Source organism: Zootoca vivipara, chromosome 13, assembly GCF_965207765.1.
Source record: "Zootoca vivipara chromosome 13, rZooViv2.hap1.1, whole genome shotgun sequence".
In the NCBI taxonomy this organism is placed as follows: domain Eukaryota; kingdom Metazoa; phylum Chordata; class Lepidosauria; order Squamata; family Lacertidae; genus Zootoca; species Zootoca vivipara.
In genome coordinates, this window is record NC_142596.1 from 10,881,523 (window position 1) to 10,897,024 (window position 15,502).

At 42.8% G+C, this 15,502-nt stretch overlaps 1 protein-coding gene across 4 annotated transcripts in view; it reads left to right on the forward strand.

Moving 5' to 3' along the window:
* The first annotated feature begins 452 nt into the window (after positions 1 to 452).
* MYO5A (myosin VA) overlaps positions 453 to 15,502 on the forward strand; it is a 119,703-nt gene continuing 104,653 nt past the window's right edge. For 3 of the 4 annotated variants that reach the window (XM_060282747.2, XM_060282748.2, XM_060282749.2), the window contains exon 1: positions 1,694 to 2,029. In XM_060282747.2, the coding sequence (XP_060138730.1) occupies positions 2,003 to 2,029 (27 nt within the window). In that variant the 5' untranslated portion in view covers positions 1,694 to 2,002. Of the gene's footprint in view, positions 2,030 to 15,502 lie in introns of all 4 variants that reach the window. The other variant, XM_060282746.2, reaches the window with a different exon arrangement.

Consider the following 15,502-nt stretch of genomic DNA (forward strand, 5'->3'; position numbering starts at 1 on the left):
CCTGGACATAAACCCCCTCTTAATTACAGCAGCTGGATGCTCCTTTAATTTCCCACAACAGCTGAATTTGAATGCCTCTGCATTTTGAGGCAACCACTATATTCACTATACCCCACTCTTAACATTTCGTGCTATCCCTGAGCTCTTAAACACATGGCTATATATCAAGCCTGTTTACTAAGAAGTATGTCTGACTTCAGTGAAACAAAATAAAAAATTGCTTCCAGTAGCACCTTAGAGACCAACTAAGTTTGTCATTGGTATGAGCTTTTGTGTGCATGCACACTTCTTCAGATACACTGAAACGGAAGTCACCAGACCCTTATATATAGTGAGAAGGTGGGGAGGGGTATTACTCAGAAGGGTGGTGGGAATGGGTGATTGGCTGATAGGTGTGGTAAACCTGTTGACGACTGCAGTTGGTCTTACAGGAAAAAGCAAGGGATGAGTTGGCTAAAAATAGCTTTATCATATATAATGAGATAAGAATCCAATGTCTCTATTCAGACCATGTCTCTCCATGCTTTTAAGTTTGGTAATAAGTTGCAATTCAGCAACTTCTCTTTCCAGTCTATTTCTGAAATTCTTTTGTAATAAGACAGCTACTTTGAGATCTTGTATAGAATGTCCTGGGAGATTGAAGTGTTCTTCTACTGCTTTCTCTGTCTTGTGATTCCTGTCCATTTATCCTCTGGCGTAGGGTTGGTTCACAGCATAAAAATAAAAGGCGGTTCACAGCATAAAAAAAATACAAGATAAAAACACAAATATACCCATCAAGCACACACAGGCATGAGTGTACAGAAAAAATATCTATAAAAATTAATAATAAATCTGAACCCCACTCATCTGACTGGGTTGCCCTAGCCACTCTGGCCGGCTCTCAGCATCCACAGGATCAAATGGCAACAGAATTAAAACAGCGCAGTCAATGACTCGACTACTTTTTGGTCTGTTCAAGGATGCTGCATGCCCCCATCCATTGCTTGCTGAACTTATTTGGGCGCAGTAAGGCCCAGCTGAGCCTCATGGACAGTGCTGGATTTACGTCTAAGCTAAACGAGCTATAGCTTAGGACTCCGCTCTCTTGGGGGCCCCAAAAAAATTTAAAGGAAAAAAAAAACCTGGATGTACATTTCCAAAATATAAGATAAAAAACAAATAAAATAAAACCTACATACAGCAGCAGTGTTTTGTTTTGTGTGCCCTGCCTGCTAGCCTGCTCCCTAAAATATCACTGGTTTGCTCATTTCTATATATAGGGTGCCTACATTCTGCATGGACTGGTTGCATAAATTACCATAGCATATACTCAACACAAAAAACAGCGACAATTTGTTGTTGACAAAGGACAGCTGGACATATAAAGGGCCCCATTCCCTTCAGTAGCTTAGGGCCTCATCAATCTAAATCCGGCCCTGCTCATGGAAAGGATGCAAACCAAGGCTCGCGATGCAAATCTGCGAAGCCTTTTCTAAATAAACACAAAAACAACACAAAAAGCACACCCCACCCGCAGGTTCTACTGGGTTTCTGCAGGAGGCCGGACTTGGCCAGGGAGCTGCCCGGCCTGAGGCTGCTCCTTCATCGTCTCCGCCCGCCGACACTTCGCACGCGCGGCCGGTGGGAGGCAGCGCGCGCCCACAAGAGCCGCCCGGCGGCCGCATTCCCTTTCCCCGGCTCCGGCTGGTACCCACAATGCACGAAGAGCGGGAGGAGGGAGCCGGCTGCGCGCCTGCATCACCCCCATCATCCTTGCCCTTCCCAGGTAGCAACATGGCGAGGCCAGCCCAGCCGCCTCCTGAGGAGAAACGGCAGCCGTAGCGGGCCGCCGCGGCAAGACGCCTCGCCTCTCTCGGCGCGCGCCCCGCCCTGCGCCCCGCCCCGGGCTGGCTGGCTGGCCGGCTTCCCTCCCTCGCTGCTTCTCTCGCTCCAGCCCGGAGGCGAAGAGCCGCTGCCATCGCGGCCGGCCGCCTGGAGCCCCTGCAACGCTGCTGCAGCCATGGCAGCGACCGAGCTGTACACAAAGGTGAGCGGCGGGGAGTGGACGGGACGGACTCCAACGAGGCCTACGCTTCCCCTCAGCCTGCAAAGGCGGGAATGAATGGCGAGGAGAGGCCGAGGCCGTTGCAGGGTGCTTGGCAACGCCGCGGGAGGGGTGTGGGCCTCGTTGCCAAGGGGACGGGTTTGTGTGTGTTTGTGTTTGTGTTTGTGTGTGTGTTGGGTGGGTGGCGGGGAGGAGAATGGGGCCAGGCCCTCGACGAGCGATGGTGGTGTCCATGAGTCACACACAGCAGTGATGGGGGAGACGGAAGATGGTCCCTAGGAGCCATCTCTCTCCCATCTCTCCCTCTTTCTGACGTCCCCACCTTTTAAATTTTATTTTCAAGGGGTGGCGGTGGTTGGGTTAGGGAACGAGGAGCTGGTCTTTGAGGAAGACCCTCTCCCACAAGCAGAGAGGTTGGGTGTCCCACCTGTCATGGGCGAACTAGTTGAGATTCCTGCATTGCAGGGGGTTGGACTAGATGACCCCCCCGGGACCCCTTCCAGCTCCGCGATTCTATGATGCTGTTATACCTCCCTGTAGCATTCAGGGGATGGCGGGGCTGGGATGGGCAGGTTGTCACCTTCCTGGCAGGGCCTCTTTGGCTGAGGAGCATCTTCCTTGCCTGTGTCTCCTTCCTCTCTCCTTCCTGGTGACCTGAAAGTGAAGAAAACAAAGGGACTGCTCCTCATTTGGAGCAGCTGGCTCACATGTTACCTTGTTTTATGCCCTCTTCCTCAGCTATTTCTCTCCGCCCCCCTCTTTAACATTTTCACCACATGCTGTCATCTTGTGGCACCTGAAAGCCTAGCATCATTTATTGCGACTGGAGTGGTGGAGGAGAGTTTGCTTTGTCAGATGTATTATTGCTTGCCTGGTGAGGAATTCTCCTCATAATAATCCCAACTACGTGCCCGCTCGAACCATTGCATTTTTACATTTTCTGTTAGATAAGCATGAGTCATGCTTGATTTCCTTATAATCAGCTGGTGTTTGTTTTTGCACGGCAATGAAAACACTTGCAATTTGGAAGGAAATAATGCAGAGTGCAGTCCTTGGCAGTGGTGGTTTTTAGGTTTCCTTGTTTTCCAGGGATGTGCAGCTGGTGGTGGATGAAAGCTAGGTTATGCCAAGGGAGGGAAGGGCAAGCAATGCAAGCTCCTTGTCTCTTAGCAGCCTCACTCTGCAGCTCCCTTGGGGAAGCTTCAGTGCTAATGAATTGGGCTGTGTGATGTGTTGGGATAACTACGGTAATACTGTACAAAGAACGCTCTAATTGCAGCATGCAGTATCATGGTTGGTTCCCAAGCTAAAATTTAATTATGGCCATAGGTATAGAACACACACATTGGCTATATGTGTAGCCAGACCTTAGTCATGTGACTCGTGCTGTAGTTTGGAAGTTCTTTTTATTTATTTATTTAAAAATGCCTGTAAGGAAGGAGATAACAGTTCCCCACCTAGGCCGGATGCGGCCCAATCCGGCCCGCGGACGGTCCAGGAATCAGCATGTTTTTACATGAGTAGAATGTGTCCTTTTATTTAAAATGTATCTCTGGGTTATTTGTGAGGCCTGTCTGGTGTCTTTACATGAGTAGAATGTGTCCTTTTATTTAAAATGCATCTCTGGGTTATTTGTGGGGCATAGGAACATAGGAATTCGTTCATATTTTTTTCCAAAATATAGTCCGGCCCCCCACAAGGTCTGAGGGACAGTGGACTGGCCCCCTGCTGAAAAAGTTTGCTGACCCCTGCTATACAGAATAAGAGAAAAAGGGCTTGGTAGATGCATCATATGTCCCCGGTGGTCACATTAGATATCATGATATGTGAAATATCAGCTTTTCAGTATGTATAGATGTGGTATTGTCACAGAGTTCTCTAATTCAGGGTGTTGTGGCCATGCTTCTTGAACATGCTTCTCAAATTTATCCCTAGCTTTGCTCCCGATATTTTTTGTTTCTAGGCCTGATGGGGTTCTGTGAAGCCCAGAGATTGAGAATGTCAAATTCTCATTGCTAATGCATTTAAATTAATATCTGTTTCAATCTCATTTATTGCATTTATAAGATTGAATTCTAAGCTGTGTCTCCTGGCAAAACTTCACTGATTCTCTTTGTATAGTCAACTTCATCTACTCTAATAACAAAGACAACCTAGCTAGCTAGGTAGTCATCAGGCCAGCCACACAATGCAATCCATTTCAAATTTTCTGTGATCAAGATAGCATAGAATTTGGGTCTTGCCATTCAAAACAAACAACCTCTGAACTATTAAATCTATAGAACATCATCTGAATGTTTTTCAGTCTAGGTTGTTCTTTTTTTAAAAAAAATTCTGCTTGGTGGAATTCAGTTTGGGTTCATAAAGCTTGCAGTACAAGAACACAAACTTTTTGTAACCTTGATGGCAGAAAGTGAGGAGGAATTAAAGAACCTTTTAATGAGGGTGAAAGAGGAGAGCGCAAAATATGGTCTGAAGCTGAACATCAAAAAAACCAAGATCATGGCCACTGGTCCCATCACCTCCTGGCAAATAGAAGGGGAAGAAATGGAGGCAGTGAGAGATCTTACTTTCTTGGGCTCCTTGATCACTGCAGATGGTGACAGCAGTCACGAAATTAAAAGACGCCTGCTTCTTGGGAGAAAAGCAATGACAAACCTAGACAGCATCTTAAAAAGCAGAGACATCACCTTGCCGACAAAGGTCCGTATAGTTAAAGCTATGGTTTTCCCAGTAGTGATGTATGGAAGTGAGAGCTGGACCATAAAGAAGGCTGATCGCCGAAGAATTGATGCTTTTGAATTATGGTGCTGGAGGAGACTCTTGAGAGTCCCATGGACTGCTAGAAGATCAAACCTATCAATTCTTAAGGAAATCAGCCCTGAGTGCTCCCTGGAAGGACAGATCGTGAAGCTGAGGCTCCAATACTTTGGCCACCTCATGAGAAGAGAAGAATCCTTGGAAAAGACCCTGATGTTGGGAAAGATTGAGGGCACTAGGAGAAGGGGACGACAGAGGACAAGATGGTTGGACAGTGTTCTCGAAGCTACGAACATGAGTTTGACCAAACTACGGGAGGCAGTGCAAGACAGGAGTGCCTGGCGTGCTATGGTCCATGGGGTCACGAAGAGTCGGACACGACTAAACGACTAAACAACAACAACAATATTAATATTGTGTTTACTTTTTAGCCTTGGGGTAGAGTCTGTACATTTAACTGTGTGTGTTATTGAACTAGCTATTATTTTATAACTCTCTGGTGCATGTGGAATCGTTTGAAGTAGAAGAATAATAGTCCAATGTAAGTAGGGACTGGGAGGTAAACTTCATGCTGAAGCTGTGTAGTGATCTCATGAAGCCCATTCTTTTTGGGGGAGTGGAGAAGAGACTAACTATGCGATCCTATACATGTCTATTCAGAAGTACAGTAAGTCCAATTGAGTTCAGTGGGGTTACTTTCATGTAAGTGCAGTTGAGACTTTTTGTAATTAAAAGCAACATTAAAGGACTTTGTGTGTTGGATTCATCTGAGCACCTGATTTTCCTGGAATGAAGATGTCATAAAAATACGAACTGCCTGCTGGTGTTTTCTTTTTTGATACTATGAAAGGCATGTAAGGCTTCATTTGTGTTTAAATCATAAGAGAAATGCTTATGTAGAGATAGTATTTTACACAATTTGTAATTGGTACAGCACAAAAGAAATTGGTAATTGGTACAAAAGAAATCAAGGCAGTACAGCATCTGGATCATTTTTTTCCCCTATAGTGGGCATTTATGTGTAAAGTGTTGTCAGACAAGAATCACACCAGGATCTATGTGCTAGCTGGAGTTGGCACTTTCTACAGACCAAGCAAACTACTGTAATGTTTGTGTGAAGTGATTATGGTGTATAGTAAAATATTCACATGTCAAAGAAGTTCCTCCGCTCAGAAGAAAAAGCAAAATTATCTAAATGCAGATAAATCAATATCTGAATGTGTCTACAAGTAACATTTGTGTTTTTTTCTGCAAAAAAGTACCTAGGCCTTATTTGTAGCCAGCAGGAGACTCAGTTAAAACTGGTTAAAATATAATGGGCCTCTCACTGAGATAAGTGTTCACATTAATGACATCATGCATTGACTTCAGTGGTGATAGATGCAAGTACAGCCAGGAGCAAGCTGTTTAAAACTCATCATTTTCTAAAACAAGTGGTAGGAACCTTTGCTTACCTTTTCTCGGATAAGCACATCTCAAGTTGTGTTTTTCTAACTTCTCCCTACTTTTAAAAGACGATTTCTGTTTTTCTTTTAATAAGATGCTGGAGCAAGAAACTGCTGCCTACTTCTGTGCTGTATCATCCTTCCAATAATATTAATAAATAAATAAAATATAAAATAAAATAATAGTAATAAAAGGAAGATGCGTTACTGTGTTTCTGCATTTTATTTTATATATGCTTTCAATTCTTAAAATGTATTCAGTTCTATGATTTTATGTTTTGAGCTGTCTAGCAATTCCTACAAATATATAATTGCAAAATAGTGGAGTTACCTCCCCTCTGAGTTGCATCACATTCCAAGTTTGTATTTTTTCAGACACCAGGTAATAAATGACACTTTTTAAAGCAGGCATTTAGTGGCTGATGGGTTCAGTCCTTTAATGGTATATTTAATTTTGCTTTTTATATAATTTTATGTGTGTATGTGTATGTGTATGTAACCACACTGGTAATTTTAAGTAAAGGGTGGTATAGAAATCTATGTTATTCTAGCATTGGAAATAAATCAGGCTATTTCCAATTTACTGAAGTAAAGTAGCACTAGTCCACCATCTCTGTTAATTCAGTTACTGAGAAATGAAACAATTCTTCAAAATGACTATACATAGTGCTTTTTGGAAATTTGATTCCCAGCCCCTGCAAAAAGATCTAGTCACTGCTACCCAATTCTTCTGTCTACCGTATCTTTCCCTTCCTGGTGGCTAGAAATACTTCCATCATCACAGTTTTCAAGCTCAGTTATATGACAGCAGGAACTGGTAGCCTAGAGAGAAACAGCTTTCTTGGAAAAACTTGCCATAAAATTGCAACAGCACAGCAAGACAGAAACAGGGTTTATTCTTCCCAATTAAACTCAGACACTGTGTAAACAGTACCTAGCTAACGGAAAATGTGAACTAAGCGAAAGAGTTTCCAATCAGCTTTGTAGAGTTTCCAAGTCTGAAGCTGTGAAAAATTTGAGCAGATCAACTGCTAAATATTGGTTTAGAGCAGGAGTCAGCAAACCTTTTCAGCAGGGGGCCGGTCCACTGTCCCTCAGACCTTGTGGGGGGCCGGACTATATTTTGAAAAATAATATGAATGAATTCCTATGCCCCACAAATAACCCAGAGATGCATTTTAAATAAAAGGACATATTCTACTCATGTAAAAACACACAGATTCCCGGACTGTCCGCGGGCCGGATTTAGAAGGTGATTGGGCCGCATCCGGCCCCCGGGCCTTAGTTTGGGAACCCCTGGTTTAGAGTGCTTCATCTGAACACTGAGTTTCTTCTGAGGAAATGAAATCACTCTGGGCAGGGCTGCTACTCTCTGGGAGATGGAGTTCTGTTCCTGGAAGAGTGTTCTCGCTCCACAAATCGATCATAGGGGATGTATTTTGAAATGCATGTAGACTTGTACAGTTAGAAATTAAACATAATTTTTGCTCCATGAACAATTATTTATTCAGCTGGAGTTAATTAGTTGAGCTGTTTTTCACAGAGCAAGAAAAATGCAACAAAACCTCCCAAACACCCTTCAGAACAAACATCCTCACTTTTGTATTGGCATATGCACATTTAAAGTGGCTTGCTTAAATGACACTAATAAGAGCAGACATCCAGCAGAGCCAATTTAAATATGGCAGAGTGACAGCAGTTATTTCCTGTGTACATCTTGGGGGTTATGGTTTTTCAAATGCAAGCAAAGTAACAATGAGTAAAGAAGGTACTGTATAAAGTCAGTCATGGCTCTGTCCAGTATGGTTGGGTGTTCCGTGAAATACAGTATAGAATCATAGAATTGTAGAGTTGGAAGGCACTATGAGGATCATCTAGTCCAACCCCTAGCAATGCAGGAATATGCAGCTGTCCCATATGGGGATCAAACTTGCAACCTTGGCGTTCTCAGTACCATGCTCTAACCGATTGAGCCAGTGTGTTCCTTACCCTTGACATAGTTATCAGTCAGGCAATTTTTGGCCATGTCTATCCACAATTTGGGGTCACGAAGAGTTGGACACGACTAAACGACTAAACGGTGTTAAGGTGCTACACCCAATATGCCAGCAAGTTTGGAAAACTCAGCAATGGCCAGAGGATTGGAGAAGATCAGTCTACATCCCAATTCCAAAGAATGGAAGTGCCAAAGAATGCTCCAACTACCGCACAATTGCGCTCATTTCACACGCTAGCAAGGTTATGCTTAAAATTCTACAAGGCAGGCTTCAGCAGTATGTGGACCGAGAACTCCCAGAAGTGCAAGCTGGATTTCGAAAGGGCAGAGGAACCAGAGACCAAATAGCAAACATGCGCTGGATTATGGAGAAAGCTAGAGAGTTCCAGAAAAACGTCTACTTCTGCTTCATTGACTATGCAAAAGCCTTTGACTGTGTCGACCACAGCAAACTATGGCAAGTTCTTAAAGAAATGGGAGTGCCTGATCACCTCATCTGTCTCCTGAGAAATCTCTATGTGGGACAAGAAGCTACAGTTAGAACTGGATATGGAACAACTGATTGGTTCAAAATTGGAAAAGGAGTACGACAAGGTTGTATATTGTCTCCCTGCTTATTTAACATATGCAGAATTCATCATGCGAAAGGCTGGACTAGATGAATCCCAAGCCGGAATTAAGATTGTCGGAAGAAATATCAACAACCTCAGATATGTAGATGACACAACCTTGATGGCAGAAAGCGAGGAGGAATTAAAGAACCTTTTAATGAGGGTGAAAGAGGAGAGCGCAAAATATGGTCTGAAGCTCAACATCAAAAAAACCAAGATCATGGCCACTGGTCCCATCACCTCCTGGCAAATAGAAGGGGAAGAAATGGAGGCAGTGAGAGATTTTACTTTCTTGGGCTCCTTGATCACTGCAGTTGCTGACAGCAGTCACGAAATTAAAAGACGCCTGCTTCTTGGGAGAAAAGCAATGACAAACCTAGACAGCATCTTAAAAAGCAGAGACATCACCTTGCCGACAAAGGTCCGTATAGTTAAAGCTATGGTTTTCCCAGTAGTGATGTATGGAAGTGAGAGCTGGACCATAAAGAAGGCTGATCGCCGAAGAATTGATGCTTTTGAATTATGGTGCTGGAGGAGACTCTTGAGAGTCCCATGGACTGCAAGAAGATCAAACCTATCCATTCTTAAGGAAATCAGCCCTGAGTGCTCCCTGGAAGGACAGATCGTGAAGCTGAGGCTCCAATACTTTGGCCACCTCATGAGAAGAGAAGAATACTTGGAAAAGACCCTGATGTTGGGAAAGATTGAGGGCACTAGGAGAAGGGGACGACAGAGGACAAGATGGTTGGACAGTGTTCTCGAAGCTACGAACATGAGTTTGACCAAATTGCGGGAGGCAGTGCAAGACAGGAGTGCCTGGCGTGCTATGGTCCATGGGGTCACGAAGAGTCGGACACGACTAAACGACTAAACAACAACAAAACGACTAAACAACAACATCCACAATTTGGGATGGAAAGCATGTGGGTGTTCATATGTGACATGCTTTTGAACTTTGATACCCATATTAGAAAATCATGTTAAGTCATAGCATGTGTCTGGCTTCATCCTGAAAGGCTTCCTTAACAATTTCCTAACAGCGGGACTTGTGCTTTGCTCTTAAATTCCTTTGCCACTTAAAGCAAAGCCAATTTACTCTGGGGTGTGGCAGATTGTTAGTAGATAAATGCTGAATAGGCTCAAATCTGAGAACCACTAACCACTCCCTGGATTCTGCTCCTTTGTGATGTGACACAGTACATGAATCAGCACTTTGTGAGATGGTTCAGCAAAATAGCTTAAAGAGGATTGGAAATGGAAAATTCCAGAGTTCCACTGCTGTGATGCTAAGTAAGAGTGGATTCGCCTTTACAATGCAGATTTTTGAGTTTCTTCTGTATGCAGCATTCCCTCCACAATGTGTAGCAGTAACGTGCTTAGCTGTTATATGATAAAAAGCAAGTACAAGCCTTGGCTACCTGTGTTCTCCAGAATCATTTATCATGGGACTGTTTATTAAAATGGTAAAGAGTGTGCTATAAATGTGAAGGAAGTGGGAATATTATAGCATAGAATCAAGCAGTCAATCTAATACAACCCCCTAATTTAGGTAGGTTATAGAATATAAGCACTTAAAACAGATCAGTCTTGTTTCTGTATCTTGATGTGTCTTTTCTTAGCACCTTTCGTAAGTATTGTAGAGTCTTGCCTGTGTTTCTCTAGGTATGTTAGAACTGGAGAAACAAGATCCATGAAAGGCAGGTGTCTGGGAAATATGTTGTCTAAAGGTCTTGAGCTCTAAGCAGGGGAACAGTATTGCCATTAAATGAGTATGTAACTCTGGAGCTAAAGAAATATTTGTTCAGTATACCGGTACATGTGGATTTTAGTTACAGATAGGTAGCTGTGTTGGTCTGACGTAGTCAAAATAAAATAAAAAAATAAAAAATCCTTCCAGTAGCACCTTAGAGACCAACTAAGTTTGTCATTGTCATTGGTATGAGCTTTCGTGTGCATGCACACTTGTGCATGCACACGAAAGCTCATACCAATGACAAACTTAGTTGGTCTCTAAGGTGCTACTGGAGGGATTTTTTTAAAAAAAATTATGTGGATTTTAGTAATTTGACATATGAGAAAAACCGTTAGTTCTAAAGAAAAAGCATGGTACGGAACTTTTGTTTTTAGATGATGGATGCATGTGTTTGTAGCAGGCATCATCTTAAACGGGGTTACCTCTTTCCCTCCCATGTAAGAGGGAATTATTTCATTAGTATTCAATGCTAAAGCATGATTTTGTATTACTAGGTAGAGCTTGCACACTTCTCCCTCTCTTCCAGTGCAGCTGCGAGTTGTTCAGAATCTTTTGCTTCCACTTTCAACTTATTGTCCTAACCTGGGCATAGTCTTCTCCATGGATAGTGGAAAGAAGCCAACTTCAAACAATAGTTCACAAAGCTGGCTTATTTTCACTAACCAAAGTTAAGACTAACCACAAGACAGCATGCTAAAGTGAGCTTAATCTAAAAGAGAAGTGAACTTTCCTTATCTTCTCACAGCTGTACTGCAAGGAGGAGGAGGTGAGCCCAAGGTTCACTGTGGTTCATCTTTGTAATGCAAAACTATGACTCCATCAGATGTCAAGGAGATCAGTAACAATCAGTATAAGTATACAATATTTAGAAGACATCTGAAGGCAGCCCTGTACAGTGGAACCTGGGAAGCCGAACACCTATGAACTGGAACGTTTTGGCTCCTGAACAATCAAAAACAGGAAATGATTGTTCTGGTTTTCAAATGATTTTCAGAAGTCGAATGTCTGGCGCGGCTTCTGATTGGCTGCGGGACGCTTCTGCAGCCAATCAGAAGCCATGCCTTGGAAGTAAAATGTTTTGGAAGTCGAATGGACTTCTGGAATGGATTCCATTCGACTTCCAAGGTACGTCTGTATAGGGAAGTTTTTAATGTTTGATGATGTTGGAGGAAGCTCTTTTTAGTCTGGGTTCAGACCTGGTTTGGGGACAGAATCAACCTTGATCACCCCGATAGATACTTTGCTTCAGGAGAAGGATGGGTGGAGTATCACCTTGTTGCTCTTGCTTGAACTTTCGGTAGTTTTCAGTACCATGGACCATGGCTTTCTTCTGGCCAACCTCCAAGAATTGGGAATGGGTGGCACTATGTTTATTTCAGTTCCACTCCCTATTTGCAGCGCTGTGTTCAGATAATAGCTTTGTGGAATTATGTATCTGCCACTGGCAGTTTTGCTGTGGGGTTTCGCAGGGTACTATTTTGACCCCAATGTTGTTTGATATCTAGCTGAAGCAACTGGGAGCACCCATGAGGAGATTGGGGGCACTGCACTATCGGTATGCAGATATTGCCCAGATCTGCTTCTCTGTTAAATCTGAATCAGGAGAAGCTGTGGTTATTTGAACTGGAATCTGGATGCAGTTGTGGGCTGGGTGAGAGCCAAGCCCCCAACCCCCGATTCTGAATCCTGGTAAGATGGAAACTCTGGGCAAGCACTTCTGAGGTTTGGAAGTTTGGGAAGTTCTGGATGAGGTTGTACTCCCTCTGAAGGAACGGGTATGTAGCTTAGGGGCGCTCCTATATTCACCTTTGCTACTATGCATAAGCTGGTTTTGTCAGGGTGTGGGAGCTGTTCCACGCTAATGCCCTATCTACCTGAGGATACATGTGTATCGTTTACTTTATCAACAATTTTGGACATGAATCTGATGTGCTAATGTGCATCGGAATGCACATTGCAGTTTCGGTGCTGCCCTTTTGCTCTGTGTTTTTTTTTGCAGTGGGATGTGCATTCTATGGGATGTGCATTCTGTGAAGCATCCTCATCTATGCCCTGGCACAGCTATTAATCTTTTAACCATTTTATGGGAGTGAGTACAGTCATATCTTGGTTTAAGTACACTTCGGTTTGAGTTCTTTCAGTTTAGGTACTCCGTGGACCCATCTGGAACTGATTAATCTACTTTCCATTACTTTCAATGGGAAAGTTTGCTTCAGGTTAAGTACGCTTCAGGCTAAGTATGAACTTCTGGAACCAATTACACTCATACTTCGGGTTAAGTATGAAGTTGAGTACTCCGCGGACCTGTCTGGAACGGATTAATCCACTTTCCATTACTTTCAGTGGGAAAGTTCACTTTGGTTTGAGTACTTTCAGTTTAAGTACTCTGCGGACCCGTCTGGAACGGATTAATCCACTTTCCATTACTTTCAATGGGAAAGTTCGCTTCAGGTTAAGCACACTTCAGGTTACCAATTGTGTACTTAAACCGAGGTACCACTGTATAGCCATTGTGTGTAGTTGTTGGTAACAATGGTGACTTAGTAGTCCTTTTGCAGAATTTGGGGTTGGTTTATTTGCATATAATGGATGTAAGCAGGAGGTTAGAGAGGCAGGCCTGAATGTGGGAAAGGTTGACAGGGGCTGGAAATAAAGAGTAAAAAAAATGGGGGAGGGCGATCATGAAGCCTTAACTTTTTTTTAAGCATCAGATTTTACTTCATAGTGCAGATTATGGAATACTGTATGAACATCCCTGTGAACTTCCCTGTCTGTTAAATTATCATTTTAATGGAGGCAGTACAGTAATTGGGAGCCCATCTTTTGATAAGATGTAAGAGCACTTAAACCTCTCTGCTTAATGTAAATGGATAGAGCAATTTTGTTATTCCTGTTGTAAAAGTAATGTTTGGAGGAATGTTTTTGAGCATCACCATTTGATGACTATCACAAGACAGTTGGGTTTTATCATTCTTTCAAGTGGCACGGAAAGAAAACACTCTCGCTCTTTGTGCTGCAAAGGAAGTCAAATTGCCCTGACAATGAAGGAATTCAGTGATCTGACATGGCTGTCAAACGTTGGCCTTTGTAGGGGCGTTATGGTTGGTTTTTCTGTTGCTTTGAAAGTGGATAATATCAGTCTTGCAGACGAGCTGGGAGACGCCGGCTAGAGTCTGAACTGTGTGGCTGATCAGTTCGCCCACTCTCAGAAATACGGCCTACTGTGTGGAGGACATATTGCTTGTGAAGGCGAAAATGCTTGCTGCTCAGATTACCAGGAGTTTGCACCACCAGAGATACTGGGAAAGTGTTGATTTGGACTATATGTATGTTAAAGTAAGTTTATCATCTCTCCTCACACATACCTCAGTTGTGAATCTAGCACCATTATCTATGCTTGCTAACATCTTGCTACTTTATCTAACGATGGCCGCAATCCCATGTCCAGTTACATAAGAAACTTACTGGCTTCAATTGTAATTGGATGCAAGATTGCATATAAATATACATTTTACACATATTGTGGGCAAGCCATAAGGCGTATGGTTTAGTTGTGTAAACAAGGTTAATCAGACTATGGTGAGATAACTTTTGTAGAGTGAAACTGTCTTTGGTATGTGAACTTTCTTCTTGTTGCTATACTATCTTTGGGAATTGTCATGGCTTTTGAGGGAGGTTTCCCTCCCATACGTTGTCAGTATACTTATACTAAAACAAATGATAAAATAAGCTTTTCAGTTTTGGTATGCTGATTTGTGTTTTAATTATTTGCTTTTGGATAGTTCTGTAACATAATTCTTTGGAGGACGGGAAGCTTATCTAAGTATATGTTGATCAGCTAAGCTTTGAGAAAACTTAAAAACAATTTGTTAGGCATTTTTCTATTTAAGCATACCTGAAGAGAGATTTAAGCTGCAGTCCTGTACATATATACTTAGGCAGTGGTTCTCAAAGGGTGGGGCAGGAGAGAATGGAAAGTGTGGTGGGAAGATTCAAGAACAACATTATATTTTGCGAATTATTACGCAGCTGCATTGTTTTATGCTTTGTGCTTGTCCCATGATCATATTATAGTTGTGTTCTATGTTGTAAATCGAGCACTGCTAGGGGTTGTTTCTTTTTGTTTCCCCATTTATTTCTTACCAATAAAATTTTTGGTGTGGCACAAGAAAGTTGTTTTTCTGAAAGTGTGGTCCAGAGAAAAAAAGTTTGAGAAGCAAATCGGGTGCAAGCCCGATAGAACACCTAAGCCAGGGATCAGCAAACTTTTTCAGCAGGGGGCCGGTCCACTGCCCCTCAGATCTTGTGGGGGGGCCGGACTATATTTTGAAGAAGAAAAAAAGAACGAATTCCTATGCCCCACAAATAACCCAGAGATGCATTTTAAATAAAAGGACACATTCTACTCATGTAAAAACACACTGATTCCTAGACTGTCCACGGGCCAGATTTAGAAGGCGATTGGACCGGATCTGGCCCTGGACCTTAGTTTGCCTACCCATGACCTAAGCCTTTCTTCTGAGTAAGTATTTATAGGATTGGACTATAAGTCTCTCTGGCTTTTGAGTTGATGTTTCTCACTCGCCCCCATTAGCTGCTATATCTTCCCTTTCAGCCTTGAAATATTTTGGAGGCTACAATTTGATTAGGTTATTGAATCTCCAGTGAATCTGCTTACTACCGGTAACAGCTGAACTGAACTGAAAAAGAAGGTTCTCCAGAATGTGGTATCAGGCAGAACTTCCTGGTTAGACAACAAAGCAAACAAGTTATATTCCTCAGGGGTTTCTTCTCAGGGTGTGCCTAACTAAGAACACGGAGATAAAGTATTGGTTTTAAAACAAAGGTGTTCTAACAGAAAACACGCTTGTAGCTTCTGGGCAAGGACTC